This window comes from Octopus sinensis, linkage group LG7, assembly GCF_006345805.1.
Source record: "Octopus sinensis linkage group LG7, ASM634580v1, whole genome shotgun sequence".
NCBI lineage: Eukaryota > Metazoa > Mollusca > Cephalopoda > Octopoda > Octopodidae > Octopus > Octopus sinensis.
In genome coordinates, this window is record NC_043003.1 from 12,215,475 (window position 1) to 12,232,007 (window position 16,533).

The 16,533-nt window shown below is 34.4% G+C and overlaps 1 protein-coding gene across 11 annotated transcripts in view; it reads left to right on the forward strand.

Moving 5' to 3' along the window:
* Positions 1-16,533, forward strand: part of LOC115213920 (liprin-beta-1) — a 488,566-nt gene that overhangs the window by 65,959 nt on the left and 406,074 nt on the right. For 10 of the 11 annotated variants that reach the window (XM_036504518.1, XM_036504513.1, XM_036504519.1 and 7 more), the window contains exon 3: positions 16,241-16,279. The exons of the other annotated variant lie outside the window; for it this stretch is intronic. In XM_036504518.1, the coding sequence (XP_036360411.1) occupies positions 16,241-16,279 (39 nt within the window). The remainder of the gene's footprint in view (positions 1-16,240; positions 16,280-16,533) is intronic. 11 annotated transcript variants of the gene reach the window in all.

Below are 16,533 nucleotides of genomic sequence, written 5' to 3' on the forward strand. Positions count from 1 at the left end.
TGTGAGAAGTTGTTGGTGCAGCGTGCTACTTCATTTAGCTATTTCCTTTACTAAACAACTTTGTGATTTAAAATATTTCAGCTCCCAATAATTGTTGACACTCAAGCTCAAGTGAGACTTGCAATAGAGTACTGCTGCCACACCTGGGACATTGCTGCTGATAAACACTGGTATCCTGGACTACACCAGAGAGTTGCCACTCAAACTGACCTGAATAAAATCTGTATATATATAAACGGCAAAATGTCTGTGTGTGTGTGTCCTTTATATAAATTCACAATTTTTCAGTTAGAGGGCTCGCACTTTCTATGGTCATTCAAAACCATCCAAGGGTGGTTGTACACATCTTTACATTTCCCCAATCACCCTGCAAAGGCATTAAAAAATCAATAGAAGTGACATTTTTGTGAATTTTCTATCCAAAACCCCACCAAAATGCCCGAAACTTGATACGCCAATTGAATGCCAGCTAGCTGTATGTGATTGGTCAGAGATTTGGACAGTACTCGCATGTATGTGCGCACGCACGCAGCTGTATATGCATGCACTAGCACTATGACTGGCATTGCTGGGTCATAGTGCTAGTCATTCATAAACTATCTCCAGCTTCTTGTGCACAGGCATGCTATCTCCTTTCTCTTCCGTTTCTACCTCTGATGTAGTTCTGGCATTTATTTGCTTACAATGAAGATTCCAGATGATCTGATCAACAGAACAGCCTGCTTGTAAAATTAGTGGCTGAGAACTCAACAGACACACGTACCCTTAATGTAGTTTTCAGGGAGATTCAGTGTGACACAGAATGTGACATGGTTGACCCTTTGTAATACAGGGACCTCTCATTTTTGCTAGCTGAGTCGACTAGTGCAACATAAGATAAAGTGTCTTTCTGAAGGACACAACATGCCATCAGGTATTGAACTCATGACCTTAGAATCTTGAGCCAAATATCCTATCTACTTAGCTTCATGTGCCTCTAATATAATAGCCTATATTCCTTGGAGCTGACTGTCTTTTTTTTTACTTCCTCCACTCATGCACTCCCAGCCACTTGATCCACCAGCATAGCTAGAGAATGTGCTGCCTAGGGCAGCCCTTCAGTTTGCCACCACCAGGCTCTCACAAAAACTACATATCACCTACAGCAGACCCAAAAGTGGTGCCACCCCACCCTGGTGCACTAGTTCCTGCACTTGTCATTTCCTCACAACATTGACCCTTTGATATTCCCTCTCTGCTAATATCTTTCCTGCAGGTATTGAATAAAGGAAATTAAGTTTAAGTTAGTTTGGCTATTTGAAAAGTAACCGATATATACCAATATACTTTTGACAACAAATATATCAGATAATTTATATTTCTTCTCATTCTCTTCATAGTCCATAACTTTTAATCTTTGGCTTGATGCTATAGTATTTAGCATTAAATATATCTCTTTCTTTTCCCTAATCAATAATATTCATTGGCAATCCCGCGGTTATATTTGGTATTTGAAGCTATTACAAAATTGTCTCTGAGTAAATTCTGAAGCCATTTGCCAATATATAATAAAGAGGTGTGTTATGCTCTTTTGTTTCATTATTAATAATGCATATATAATACTTTTCCCTTGTTATTTGGAAATAGTGGCTAAGTTAGTAGTGGCTATGTGGTTTAATTAGTGTCAAAGGTGAAACTAATTAGATAGTTTTGAGTCTAGGATTCTGAGTAGAGGAAGAGATTGGTTGATTGTTGGTGATATGGACAAAGATTTTCAACAAATGGATATATATTAGAGTAGTTGTATACTGTCAACTTAATGTGACAGTCCCATGAAGGGAATCACACTACTGCTATTTAGCCCTAGGAAGCATTAACGCTTCCTGTCGGCCTTGACACATTTCCTGTGTCCTTATGTTTACAAGGGGGAGACAAGCACCCCCACCCAGCTAAGCCTGCATCCAGAGACTAGTTTCTGAGTTTTGCTTGTCATCAGTCTGGAGTAGCATGGCCTGCTAGCTGGAGATGCTTGTCTAGGCCTTGTAAACATATAAGAATTCTATATTAAGTATAGTCTAAACCAGTGTTTATCTACTGCAGGGATCAGGGAACTTTTTTAACCAATTGCCCCAAAATATATTTATTTATGCTGACGTTACCCCCTTGATTTGAAAGGAGAAAAAATCATAGAATCTCTGAATTCAAAAGGTTTATTGAAGAAACATGTTTTTTATATAATTTTACTTATGTCTAATGGGTCCTCATTAGACTCAAGAATTCCATTTTTACCCTGGTTTGCCAACCCCTGATCTACTGGGAATTCACACGGCCCTTATGGGTCCGCATAAAATTTTGCTGTTAAAATTTATGTGCAATAAATCAGTTACACTTGTACAATACACAAAATATTTCAACAATCATTTTTAATATAATTCCTAATAATAATTAATTATAAAAATATAATCAATAACAAATGGACAGTTATAATTGCATTAAATTTAAAAATCTAAAATTTTAATCAGCATCTTCCAATTATAAAAATAAAAATATAAAAAATAATAAATATTTTGACCAGTTTATAATTTTATAACTTCACATATAATTATAGATTAGATTTATATAATTTTTACTTATGTCTAATGAGTCCTCATTAGACTCAAGAATTCCATTTTTACCCTGGTTTGCCAACTCCTGATCTACTGGGAATCCCTTCATCAGTTTTCCCCTGTTTTATCTACTCTGCATTTAGAATGTTCGAAATGCAGAGTAGATAAAACAGGGGGCAACTGATCAAGGGACTGTTTTTTATATTGCCTGTCTATTTCTCTATTTGTTTCTTTCGTTGTTCGAAAAAATTTCATTTACCATGTTTTTGTTTTTAGTGTTCTCGTTTTTCATGTTCACATTTTTTTTTAACGTCCTGTACCCATATAAGCATGTGTATACACATATATATGTAGGTATGTACATGTATGTATGTATATATACATATATATATATATATATATATATATATATAAGAGAGAGAGAAATCGGCGGAAATATAGGTTAAACTACTTGACTACTGACCATATATTTTCATGAGTATAAATGTTATTACTTAGGCATTCCTGTTGCAAGGTATATAACTCTGCTTGTTTGATTGAATTGGGGGTGAGGTGGGGACAGCTCCATCACTCCACTCTTCTTCCTTGTTGAGTATCATCCAGCTATTAAAACAATTACTACAAATTATAAGCCCCCCCCCCCTTTATGCAAATATAGAAAAATAATGCATGCACATGCTAGATAGTAAATGTATTTGTGTTTGTATGTGAGATGACTGTGTTAGCACTAACTTGTACTCTGCATGGATCAGACATGATGAATAAATATTTTTGTGTGGATTTATTAGCAGACAGTATGCATGGTAAAAATTGTCTGAAGTAAACTTGGCATAAAGTATTTAAATCAGACCATAGTGGGCAATGCTTCATAAATAAGATTAGGTAATAGACATGGAGTTATGATATAATTTTTAAAGTTATTTTATTGTTGAGTCAGTGGAAGACAGCCTCCCATCAGCTTTTCCAGAGCCTCATACACTGCAGGGGTGAAGGATAGAATTATATTGACAAGCTAAAAATCTAGCCCAAATGCTCTACTAAAGGCTTCCTAAGGCCAGGTGGTGGTGTTGAATTAAATATTAAATGAAGTTCACCACCTAGTGCAGCGATTATCGACCAATTTTTGTCTCTGGACTCCTTTGAGCCTTATTTTCTTTACTAGTTCCCCCATAGCCATTTGATGATTAAAAAAAATCTTATTATACTTTTATAATTAAATATTTATTAGGAATTGTACTAAAAAAATTAAAATATTTTGTGTATTCTAGAAGTATAAACAATTTATTGCACATAAATTTTAACAACAAAATCTTATATAGACTCCTGTTAAGAAACACTGATCTCGTGCATGTTATATTACATGAGCATCCCTCTATTAAGCAAAATAAACATGTGCTTAGGGCATCAAGGGAAGGAGGGGTACCACAAAAATGGTAAATGGTTTACGGCACAAAAGAAATCACTTTAAACTTGCTAAAATAATATTCAGGATGCCTTTGTCTCTACTAAGTATAGATACAGATGTGTTACCTAAGATTAATTTTGAGGATCTGGTCAAAGACTTTGCAATTCAAAAAAGTAGGAGGAAACTTTCCTTATATAAATAAAGTGGAAATATACAAAAAGAAACATTATTTTCCCTCTCTTTATCTTTTGTTTCGTTTTGAAAAATGAAAATTTATTTTATGGTTTGTTATTGTTTATATTTTGAATTACATAATATTTTACGGGGGCACCAAAATCTTTTATGTGCTTTTAGGGCCTTGATGGGTCTTAATCCAGCCCTGGTGCTAGGTGTGTGCTGAACACCCATCGCAAATGGCAAATTTGTTATAAATATTAACCTTACTCATTAATTTAATCACAAATTTTAATGGAAAACTTTTGTTATACCCCTGTTTGAATTTGGTGGTAATACAACAACCACCATATGCCACTGCTAAATAAGTTTGCATTTAAAAATGAATGTATTAAATATATTAGATACAACCTTACTTATGGGATGCATGAACATAAATTTGTTTATCATTTTTACTTGTAATTTAGTAATAACTAATGTTTTTATGTTATACAATATGAAGAGACTTTAGTGTTTTTCTTTAAAAAGCTCAGTTGCAGAAAATATGAATCCATTAATACCCTGTGTTGTGTGAAGTGTAAGGATCCTTCATACAATAGTTTCCCAAACAAGAATATATTCATACCCATACATGCCTCTTCTATCTATCAAGCTAAAAAGCAGCATGTATTAATTTGGGAATTAATGCTTGAAAGCTTCTCCAGTTTTTAATGAAAAAACAAAACAAAGGATAATAATAAATCTGATGGAATATTTTATAACTAAGCAAATTAAATATTTCAGATAGTTTATTTGTTGCTTTTGAATAAAATTCCTGTTAATCTCGTTATTTCTATAATCATCATCCCTTATTCTTTTAAACTAATTTTGTCTTGTTGCTTGGATACTGTATTATCCATGCTTTTAGGATTTAGGTGGCTCAATGTTCATCACATGTCACATTAAAGAAATAATATAATGATGTCAGTCTTTTCATGTTGAAGGCTTCTATAACAAATTCCTTAATTATTAATCATTAAAAACAATCAATTTTTATTGAAATACAATTTTCTTATAACAAATTTGAAATGTATATTTGAAAAATTTTTTTTTTTTTCATACATTAGCATTTGAATTTAAGATCCTACACAGGTCCTCAGCTGTCATAGTCCATGTTTCACTACCATGCAGCATAGCTGTTCACACACAGGCATCAAATCTTCCTTTCACTCTGAGAGAGAGGCCCTTTTTTGACATCAAGGGTAGGAGCTCTCTGAACTTTGCCCAGCCTAATCTTATTCTCACAGCTATGTTCTTGGAGGATCTACCCTCACTACTACCTTGGTCACCTAGATAACAGAAGCTATCTAGTACCTCTAGCTTACCCCCCTGGTAGTTGATGGAGTCTGTGTATTTTTTGTGTTTATTGTATCTGTGCACCTTTCACATACAGAAGATAGTTTCCCTGTTAACCTTCCTCTAATGTTGCTGCACCTTTTATGTGTCCAAAGCTTGCACTGGATGCATCTTACAGAGTTTCTACCTACACCTTTTCTACAGATTGAGCAGGGCCATCTACTTGAGGGGATTTGTGATTTGTCTGCCTTCCTACTTATTACAACTTTGGTTTTTGCTAGGTTGACTTCTCTAGTTCAGGTAGTGATTCATTAAGGTCATCAGCATAGAAGAGTTCTCAGGGACAGTCTGTCTTGAATTTCTCTGTTAATGCCTGGTGGTTGTGGAGGTGCGTGGTTTAGTGGTCAGGGTGTCAGCACCATGATTGTAAGATTGTGGTTTCGATTCCTGGACCGGACGATGCATTGTGTTCTTAAGCAAAACACTTCATTTCACATTGCTCCAGTCCACTCAGCTGGCAAAAACGAGTAATGCTGTGACGGACTGGCGTCCCATCCAGCTGGGGAACACATACACCATAGAAGCCGGGAAACTGGGCCCATGACCCTGGATAGGCTTTAAAAGGGTGCATTTATTTATTATTATTGCCTGGTGGACTATGATGAACAAAAGGGGGCTGTGCACCAATCCTTGGTGAATCCGTACTTCTACCCTGAATTCTTCATTGTACTCATTGCCCACCCTCATCTTAATGGTAGCATCTCTCTACAAGGCTTAGACAGCTCTCACCAACCACTTGACTATCCCCAGTTTCCGCATTGACCACCAGATAAGAGATCAGGGGACTCTGTCAAAAGCATCCTCCAAGTCAACAAAAGCCAAGTAGAGCGGTTTATCTTTGGTTAGGTATTTCTCCTGCAGCTGCCTCACCAGAAATATAGCATCAGTGGTGCTTCTCCCTAGCACAAAACCAAACTACATCTCATTTAAGCTAACTCTCTCCCTAATTAGCTGGGCTATGACTCCCTCCGCAACTTTTATCATCTGATCCAACAATTTGTTACCTCTAATAATTTTTATCTAAGGCATCACCTTTACCTTTGTAGCAGTTAACTATGGTGCTAGTACACCAGTCATTGGGTATGACTCTTTCATGAACCACCTGATTTACAATACAGGTGACTAGACCATAACTCGTACCACCAGATATTTTAAGCATTCCAGCAGTGATTCCTGGTGGGCTGGAGGCTTTCCCTGTCTTCATATCCTTAATCGCTTTGTCTACCAGGGTACTGTTGATTCAGATAGCTGGTCCCTCAATTGGGTCAACATCTGGCAGACTCTCCTCTTCCCATTTTGATTGTGTATATTCAGTTTCTCTTTTCCTCTAAGTCATTGAGAAAGTGGATGAAAGACAATGTAGTATTAACAATGTCAGCTTTAACAAATGATCCTGGGAGAATGGCTTAGATGCACATTATTAACTCTTTATTTAAATTTGGGTTTTTAATTTTAGATTTCTTTACCCTAAGTTTGAATATAAACTCTATGTAGAATTTAATTTTAAAAAAATTTTAATTGAATTTTATTTTTTTAAAAATGTAATTTACTCTTTGTTATTTTAACTGCAGCTTATGTTCAAATAGAAATACATATACCAGATATCTAAATGCATTGTGCTGAAACAATTTCCTTCATTTAATAATTAACTTATAAATTAAAATATTGATACTTAATCAAATATGGTGTGAAATCCTTGAGATGTCAACCATTATAATTAGAATCTAAATTAGCCTAATTTTGAACAAGTTGCTTGTTAAATCTCTTGGTGGAATCATTTAATTGCATATAGGAATGTTGTCATTTGTCATTCAATCTCAAATTATATATGTAAATGTTTCTATCATATACCATCTGTTCTTCTGGCAATATTAATCAGTGTTAATATCTTTCAGTGATAATTGACATCAATCAGACTGTTAGGAAAGAAAATGTCACGCATGAAAGTTGAGTTGCAGAGCCTCTGAGAAAACCGTGACGCAACCAAATCTGTTTTGTTATATAATATGGATCTCGAAATCCCAACTAATGTTGAATTAATTATTAAAAACTCATTTTGATAATCGTTATTGTTATTGAGATATTACCCTGGATTGCATACTTTTATTTCAAAGCCAAGTGTTGCATCATAGTTGTGTTGTTGTCAGCAGAATTAATAGGCCACCAGGCTTGTGGTAGTTCAATGTATCCTTTCATGTTTTGAGTTCAAATCTGCTGAAGTTGATTTTATCTTTCATCCCTGTAGTGTCAATAAAATAAGTACCAGTCAAGTACTGGCGTTGATTTAATAGACTACGTTTCTCCCCTCACCCATAGTGTCAGATAAAACGAAAGGCATTTTATCTTATGCTACTGTGGATCGAGAGGGACATCGTCTGTTATGTTCTGGTTTCATATCCTGGTGAGATCAACTTTGCTTTCATCTCTGTTAAAGTATCAGCCAAGTACTGGGAATGATATAATCAACAAATCCCCACCTCACACAAATTTCAATCCTTGTTCTAATATTAGAAACAATTATTGTTGTTGCAGTTATTTATTAAGTTGTGGAGAGGCAGAGATCGGTGGATACTTGACAAAATGCCTTTCTGCAGTTAATTTCAATTTCCTAATATTCTGAGTGTGAATATTCTATTTCTTCCTAATGAACTTTTGGCTTTATGCCACTGTTATAAATAATTGTCGTTGTTTGAAATGATATTTGTAAATCACCAGATTAATATGATTTGTGGCTAGTTGGGTGCTCCATCACTAAGTAGTTTTGTTTCTTTTTATAAATTGTTAAGCAGAGCTGGAAATACTTCCTGGTTCCTGTTTAATATACAGCAAAGTGCCCTTCATTAAATGCACAAAGGCTACATAATTAATGTACTGATCTTTTGACCCAAGCACATTAAGTTCAAACTGTCATAGATATTGAACTGAGCCCTTAGAAAATGTACATTTATTAATTCACTAACTTTAGTCAAACTAACCCCTAAATTGTTTCCACTCTCATTTCATGGTTTGATATATCTACAGCATGAAGGTTATATCTTAGTGAAAAAGTAATTGAGAACATGCAAAATATGTTGAATTAACCAACTGTGTTAGTGTGAACAAATTAGATGTAAAATTGAGTTGGCTCATTGGAGGGAAATAATTTTGCTATAAGAACTTAGGTTTCAGTCAGCCCCAGTGAGGGTTTCTAATTGGGATGTTAATAAGCTAAAGAACAGGTTTTGTCTAATTTGAACTACAGTATAGAGTTGGTGCTAAATGATGGAAATAAAGAAAAGATAATCATAAAATTGTTGATAGAGATGAAAAAATTAGAATGAAGAAATAAATGAAGGTTACAATGTTGACGATACTATTTTCTTTTCTATTATTTCTTTCATCTACTCTGATATTATTTACAACAATATTGATTTTTTTCTCGTGTGCGTGTTATTTCACAAGAGATAAAAATTTTCCTACTATTTTACACAAGATGTGGCATTTCTATCAGTTTGTATATTGTTGTATATGTAACATAGCCAAATCTTTAAAATGTTAAGACCATAGGGAAAAATAAAATCTATGTATAGGTTTATTAATGAATTTGTATTAAGCTGGTCCATCACTGTGGATTAACAATTAACAAACAAAATTTGAGTCATGACATGAAAATATCTGGTCAGATGTAGAATATTAATAAAATAACTATTAATTGTTATCGCCATATTAATATGGCATTCTTATAGATATAAGAATAATCGCTGCCGCTGGTCAGCTCCATGAGGCCACCGCCTTAAGATAGCTATTGATACACGATCTGTATCCATTATAACCTTCGAAGGTTATAATGGATACAGATCGTGTATCAATAGCTATCTTAAGGCGGTGGCCTCATGGAGCTGACCAGCGGCAGCGATTATTCTTGTATCTATAAGAATGCCATATTAATATGGCGATAACAATTAATTTCCAGTAAACGCTGTCGTAATCTCTTTTATAGAGACTTAGTAATTTTAATATTTCTATTAAAATAACTATTAATATCAGTTTTTATTATTATTATTTTTCTAATTATCAGATAGTATAAAATCAAGGGATTGATTTTGCTCTTCCTAACCATAACAAAATAAGTACTTGTAATATACTGGGGACCAACATAATTGACTATAGTTGTTTCTTAACAAATTGATCTTGTGATTTGTCTATATAAATATATGATGGACTCTCCCGTCATTAGATAACACATGAAGGTTCGACAGTTTCTTATCGAATAACCAATACAGATGATTTGTTTATAGTGATCAAATGTTTGTGTACACATAAGCTCACTCCCTCCATCAAATCGACATTACCTGTACAGGTGCACTGTGTGCCACATGTCAATTGATGATATGATTACAGAGCAACGTGAAATGAAGTGCTTTGCTCAAGAGCACAATGCAATGCCTAGTCTGGGAATCGAACCCATGATCTCACAATCGTGAGTGTAACACCTCAACCACTGAGCCATGTGCCTTTACATATATATTGGCAAAAGTAGAAATTATAATAAATTTTAATTAAAACTGAAATGTTAAACTTTACACATTGTCTATGCCAGTAGTTCTCAACCACTTTAATATCTGGGCCAGATCCAAAACCTAGATTTTTTTTTAGGGGACTGCACCAGAAAAATTAAAACACAGGTCAATTAGAGAAAAATATATATTTATTGATGGAAGACCATTGAGGGCTACATTGGGCCCTGGGAGCTAGTCTAGGTCCTTCATCCTTTCAGACTCAATGACATTTGTATCTTGTAAGATACAAAGATAAACTGACTCTATAACCACTACCCTACAAAATATATTTTTCTTTGCTTCGTACATAGTCAAGAGAAATTAGGACCTATGAATGGAATATTGAGCACTATTAAACTTATACATCTTCATTAAAGCATAACTCTGGAATAGTATTAGTACACTAAAGTAAAAGGTTAGTATTAACTTGATATAACAATAATGATCTGAAAGACTTTGGTGAAGCTTGGTTGAATTAGTTCTGGTTATTAGTTGGAAGTTCTTCATTCACTTTTTGGGAAAAGGGTGAATGTTATAAGGTATCGTTCCTGTTAGGAATAATTTTTCATGTAAAGTATCTTTTGTAGGGTGTAGACATCATAGTTGTATGGTGAAGAAGTTTGCTTTGCAACCATGTGGTTTCTGGTTCAGTCCCACTGCTCAGCATTTTGAGCAAGTGTCTTCTACTATAACTCTAGACTGACTAATGCTTTGTGAGTGAATTGTCTCTCTCTATCTCTGTCTCTCTCTCTCACACAAACACACAGATGTGTGTGTTTGTGTTTATCCTCCCGCCATTGCTTGACAACTGATGTTGGTTTGTTTACATCCCCATAACTTAGTGGTTTAGCTAAAGAGACTGATAGAATAAACACCAGACTTAAAAATAAGTACTGGGGTCAATTTGTTCAACTAAACCCTTCAAGGTGGTGCTCCAGCATGACTGGAGTTCAGTGACAGAAACAAGTAAAAAGTAAATGAATAAAATATAAACAAGAGCACCCAGAGAGTGCAAATCTCCACCAAGGCTACATCAACGTCCTCTCAATGATTAGCTGGAGATGATTTTTTAAATGAGAATATCTGAAATAAACTTGACTGCTCTCACAAACGAAAATACTAAAAATGACCCTGACCACTCTCAAAAATTAATTAAAAAAAAAAAACGGGAAAATAATCCAGAATCCTTGTCCGGTAGTGAATCAATCCCCAAATCTAGTCAGTTTGTGCCAGTCTCGAGGCCAAACATCCCTGAAAGTTTCATCCAAATCCATCCAGCAGTTCTTGAGATATCTTGTCAAACAAACACCGCTGAAAACAATACCTCCACCTTTGCTAAGGCAGAGGTAATAAAACAAGAGTATTGTGAGTGTGTGTTTGTGTGCATGCTTGCATTACATTGAATTGATACATCCACATAGCTGCATAGTTTATTTTCAACTAAAAGAAACTGATTGAGATAAATGTCCTCAATATCTAATGAAATTTTTGTATTGGTCACTAAAATTTGTTATTTTTTAATAACTGTACTGGAGAAAATCTATTCTTTAATTGATTTTCTTACTTTCATTTTGGCTTTACAGAATTTTGCTCAAAGCATTTTACAAGCTTTGTCTTCAAAAAGAATGGCAAGAGAATGTTAGTGCGATTTGAAATTTCTTTTCTTATTTTCGGTTTCTCACTTTCTACTCCCCATACATTGTACTCATAAAATAATTGTACTCTCTTGTACAAATAATATTTTTTTCATTTTAAACTTTTTAAAATATGACAATAGCCGAGGAAGATTTCTCAGTAAATGTCAAAATGTTATGCCTAACAATTGAAAAATTCTTGTAAGCAAGTGACTTACTTAAATTTGCAGTTACGTCTATATAATGTTATGTCTGTTTTCTTTGGGGTATTTGTAATAGACTTTTGTAGCTGTCTTTTCAACCAAATATCAGATTATTTGTTAATAATTTTCTTCTTATTTTCAACATCATTATTTCAAAGAATTTTCTTTGAATTGTCTGCATTTGCAAATATGAAAAGTGTAACAATACTTTTCAGACTCATGAAAATAATGATATTGAATTAATCTGAAATATATCTTTGATTCAAGTTATCGACATTTTACTCTTCTTTTTCCATGTCAGCATGGGTTGATGACTTTGCTGTATATCAAACCTTCACTTGCTTTCTTCATACACCATCTTGTTTTTGTGGCTCAACATTTTGAGATCTGACCTCGTTAATTCCTCTTCTCATTTCCTCCTTGATCTTTTTCTGTTATGAGTACTTTCTAGTGACAGCACAACACTTTTTAACCCAGTGCCCATTATTTATTAACATAGTCGTCTTTCTTCTTCTCTCTCTCTCTCTCTCTCTATCATCATCATCATCATCATCATCGTTTAGCGTCCGCTAAACGATGATGATGATGATGATATATATATATATATATATATATATATATATATATATATATAGGCGTAAGAGTGGCTGTGTGGTGAGTAGCTTGCTTACAAACCACTTGGTTCTGGGTTCAGTCCCACTGTGTGGCACCTTGGGCAGGTGTCTTCAACTATAGCCTCAGGCCGACCAAAGCCTTGTGAGTGGATTTGTTAGACGGAAACTGGAAGAAGCCTGTTGTATATATATATTATATATATATATATATGTGTGTGTGTGTCTGTGTTTGTCCCCCCAATATCACTTGACATCCAATACTGGTGTTTTTACGTCCCCGTAACTTAGCGGTTCGACAAAAGAGACTGATAGAATAAGTACTAGGCTTACAAAGAATAAGTCCTGGGGTCGATTTGGTCGACTAAAGGCAGTGCTCCAGCATGGCTACATTAAAATGACTGAAACAAGTAAAAGAGTAAAAGATATATATATCAAACCTGTCACTTCACCACTTGTTGTATTTGGCATTTATCCCCCCACACAAACAATCACGCATACATATACACACACATAGACACGAATGCAGTTATATACATACACACACATAGGCACTCAATCTCATTGGCAAAAGCAAACAATACATACGACTTGCACTCTGTCACTCCCCTATTCTTAGAACTTGCCCCTTCCAACCATTTTTGAACTCTTGAACTTTTTAGAATCTTATCCATCCAACCAATTTTGAAGTCACTGCTTATAACGGAATATTTTAAAGAAACTCTCATTATCACTATGGACCCCGTGTGGGCAGTCATCTAAAAGTTTTTGTTCATCATGATGCTGACATAAGTTCCTTGTCTTTGCTGATGAGAAGACGGCATAATGCACCCTTTATTCCTTCGGAATTAAGAATATGCAGTCTTCGAAACATGTGTCGAGCATAAAGGAATTTTGTTAAATCGTCGTTCGACTCCATTCTTTCATTATCTATGTATATATATATATATAATATATATATATATATATATATATATATATATATATATATATATATACTGGATGATACCTTAATATCACACTATATTCTCAGCTCACCTGTGTTCTGTCTTCTATACAAGTTAACATAACACATCCTGTGGATTGTACTCAACACATTTTGTTTTCCTTATGATCACTTCCATGTTTAGTACATAGACTTCATACAATCTGTCAGAGAAAGAAAACTTTTGATGACAACAGAGGTAATAGACCCCTGAACTTCCATCACCTCTTTCATACACTAGTTACTTTATGAGCTAACAAAGGAGACTCTACCCAGCCATTCAAACTGTTAGAAATAGCAGTCAAGTTTTTTTCAAATGACATTTTACTATAAGGTGGTGAGCTGGCAGAATTGTTAGCACACTGGATAAAATACATTGTGGCATTTTGTGTCTACATTCTGAGTTCAGATTCCACTGAGGTGTACTTTGCCTTTCATCCTTTTGGGGTTGATGAAATAAGTACTAGTTAAAGACTGGGTAGAGAGGATTATTTTAAGGTTACTTACATTAATTTGATGGCAACAGTCAACTAAAGAGTTAAATGCAAATTTAAAATAGTATTTGTAAGAATTTTAAGAAGCATCGAGAAATATTTAGATTTCAAATGAGTAGGAGTGGTCATTATTGGAGGTAACTGCAATACTAAATTCCTTAGTGAACTTAGTGTTAACTCTCAATTTGTAAAAGGTATCTCTCTGCATGGTTTACACGACTCTCACAAATTATTCATCTGCATCTAGTTTTCTTCAACCACCAAACTACAAAATATGGTCACATATCAAAAGCTTTTCCATCTTAAGGAGCATTAGTTATAATTCCTTTGTCCTAGCTGAGAAACCCTGTAATTTTCTCACCAGGAAGAGGGTATCAGTGGTACCTAGTCCTTGCACAAATCTGAACTGCTTCTCGTCTGTACTAATCCGTTTCCTAATTAGTTGTGCTATAACTCCTGTTCTTTCACAGCTGAGTTCAGCCTCTTCCATAATTGACTTCTTTGCAGAGCATCTCTTTTACCTTTGCAACAGTTAACGACGACATTGCTGTGCTAACCTGATTGATTTTGTGACTGACTAACATATAGTTTACTTCTCTTGTTTATTTTCAGGATCATCATCATCATCATCATCGTTTAACATCTATTTTCCATGCTGGCATGGGTTGGACAGTTCGACAGGGGTCTGGGAAGGCAGGTGGCTGCACATGACTCTCCAATCTGATATGGCAGTGTTTCTACAGCTGGATGCCCTTCCTAACGCCAACCACTCTGGGAGTGTAGTGGGTGCTTTTTACGTGCCACCAGCACACGGGCCAGAGGGAGTGGCATCGACCACATTTGGATGGTGCTTTTACATGCTACCAGCACAAAAACCAGAGGGGGCTGGCATTGACCACATTTGGATGGTGCTTTTACGTGCCTCTATATCCTTAATCTCGCTTTCAGCTATATAGCTATCAACTTCAATAACTGATCCTCTATTTAACATAGACTCTGACTGTCTGTCTCCCTTCCTGGCATTCTCCTTATTCAGCAATCTTTCATAGTAGTGTTCCCAAGCCTACTTTACCATTCAACTACCATATCACCGTCAAACCAGCTGAAACCTTTCTTCAGCCATAGGTCTAGTCAATGGCTTACAACAGAAACTTGTGGAAACTCCCAGTTGTTCTGCTATAATCCTTCACCATAGGCATCAACTCATAAATCTTTGAACAAGGGGAAATAAATCATTCTAGTCAGTTAATGTACACAAATGTCTTATCGATTTTGTTTAGGCAAACTTAAAATACTTTCTTAATATTTTTTTATTATAAAAATATTTTTGTTTATTTTATTTGAAAATGATCCTTTAACCTTAAAATGTTTCACTTATTCTATTGCTGTACAATTCCCATAATGATGACATATTTGTTATCTATCATTTTCAAAATAAAAAAAAAAAATTAAAGTTCCTAATTGTTTTCTGTACATTTAGTGAATTGTGTGATATTCAACATATTGTATCTTTGCAACTTATCAACTGGGTCCCCAGTTACATTTGTAATAAATGCATTAAAAAGAAACAACTTCCCAGACAACAGAAAATTCTCAATACCTCTATCTCAAATCCCTAACCTTGCCATTATTTGGAAAGTTTACTATCATTATAGTTTGTCATCGTCATCATCACCATTTAATATCTTTTTTTCCATGCTGGCATGGGTTGTGCATGTATAAAACATGTTTGTATATTTATACTATTTGTATAAATAAATATATCACTTTTACCTAATACTGAAGTAGTTTCTTCTAACTTTTTGCATAATTTCTGCTTCGTTATATTAATGTTGATATTTTAATGCAATACTGAAAATTCCTGCAAAGTTGTTAGAAAGATACAAAAGTAGATTCTTTGTGTCATACAAGGTTGTTGTTTTTTTCCCCCCTGAATAGTAATAGGGATTAAAAAAAAAATAGAGTATCTGAATTCTCAATGAAACAAAGTAATAATTCTTTTTCGGAAAAATAAGTATTAAATGTAATAGAGAGCAGAACATGAACAGTTCTAAAATAAGCTGACATAATCAGTGTTGTGAATAAATTTAACACTCTAAGTAAAGCAGAGACAAAATGTCGGTTTGATAATGGTTGATTATTATAGACAATATATATACATATCTGTTGAATACAAAAGAAATTACACAGCTTTAATTTTGCAAATTCCTTTCCAGTGTACTCTCAGCCACCTCCTGAGAAACAAAAATTTTCTGGTAAGGCATTGAATCAATTTCCTTTAAGAACAGCACACCTTCTCTTTTTTCCATATTTGCTTACTCAGCTATCATTGTTTCATCACTTTCAATGAAATATTAAAAGTCTTAGCTTATACATGCACTAATTTCGTAGTTTACCATCATAATTTCAATAAATTAAGTATTCATTACATGCAACTGAAGCTGTAATATATTAAAATAACCATCTGTGTGACATAATGTAAATACATCACAAAAAGTAATTTTACTAT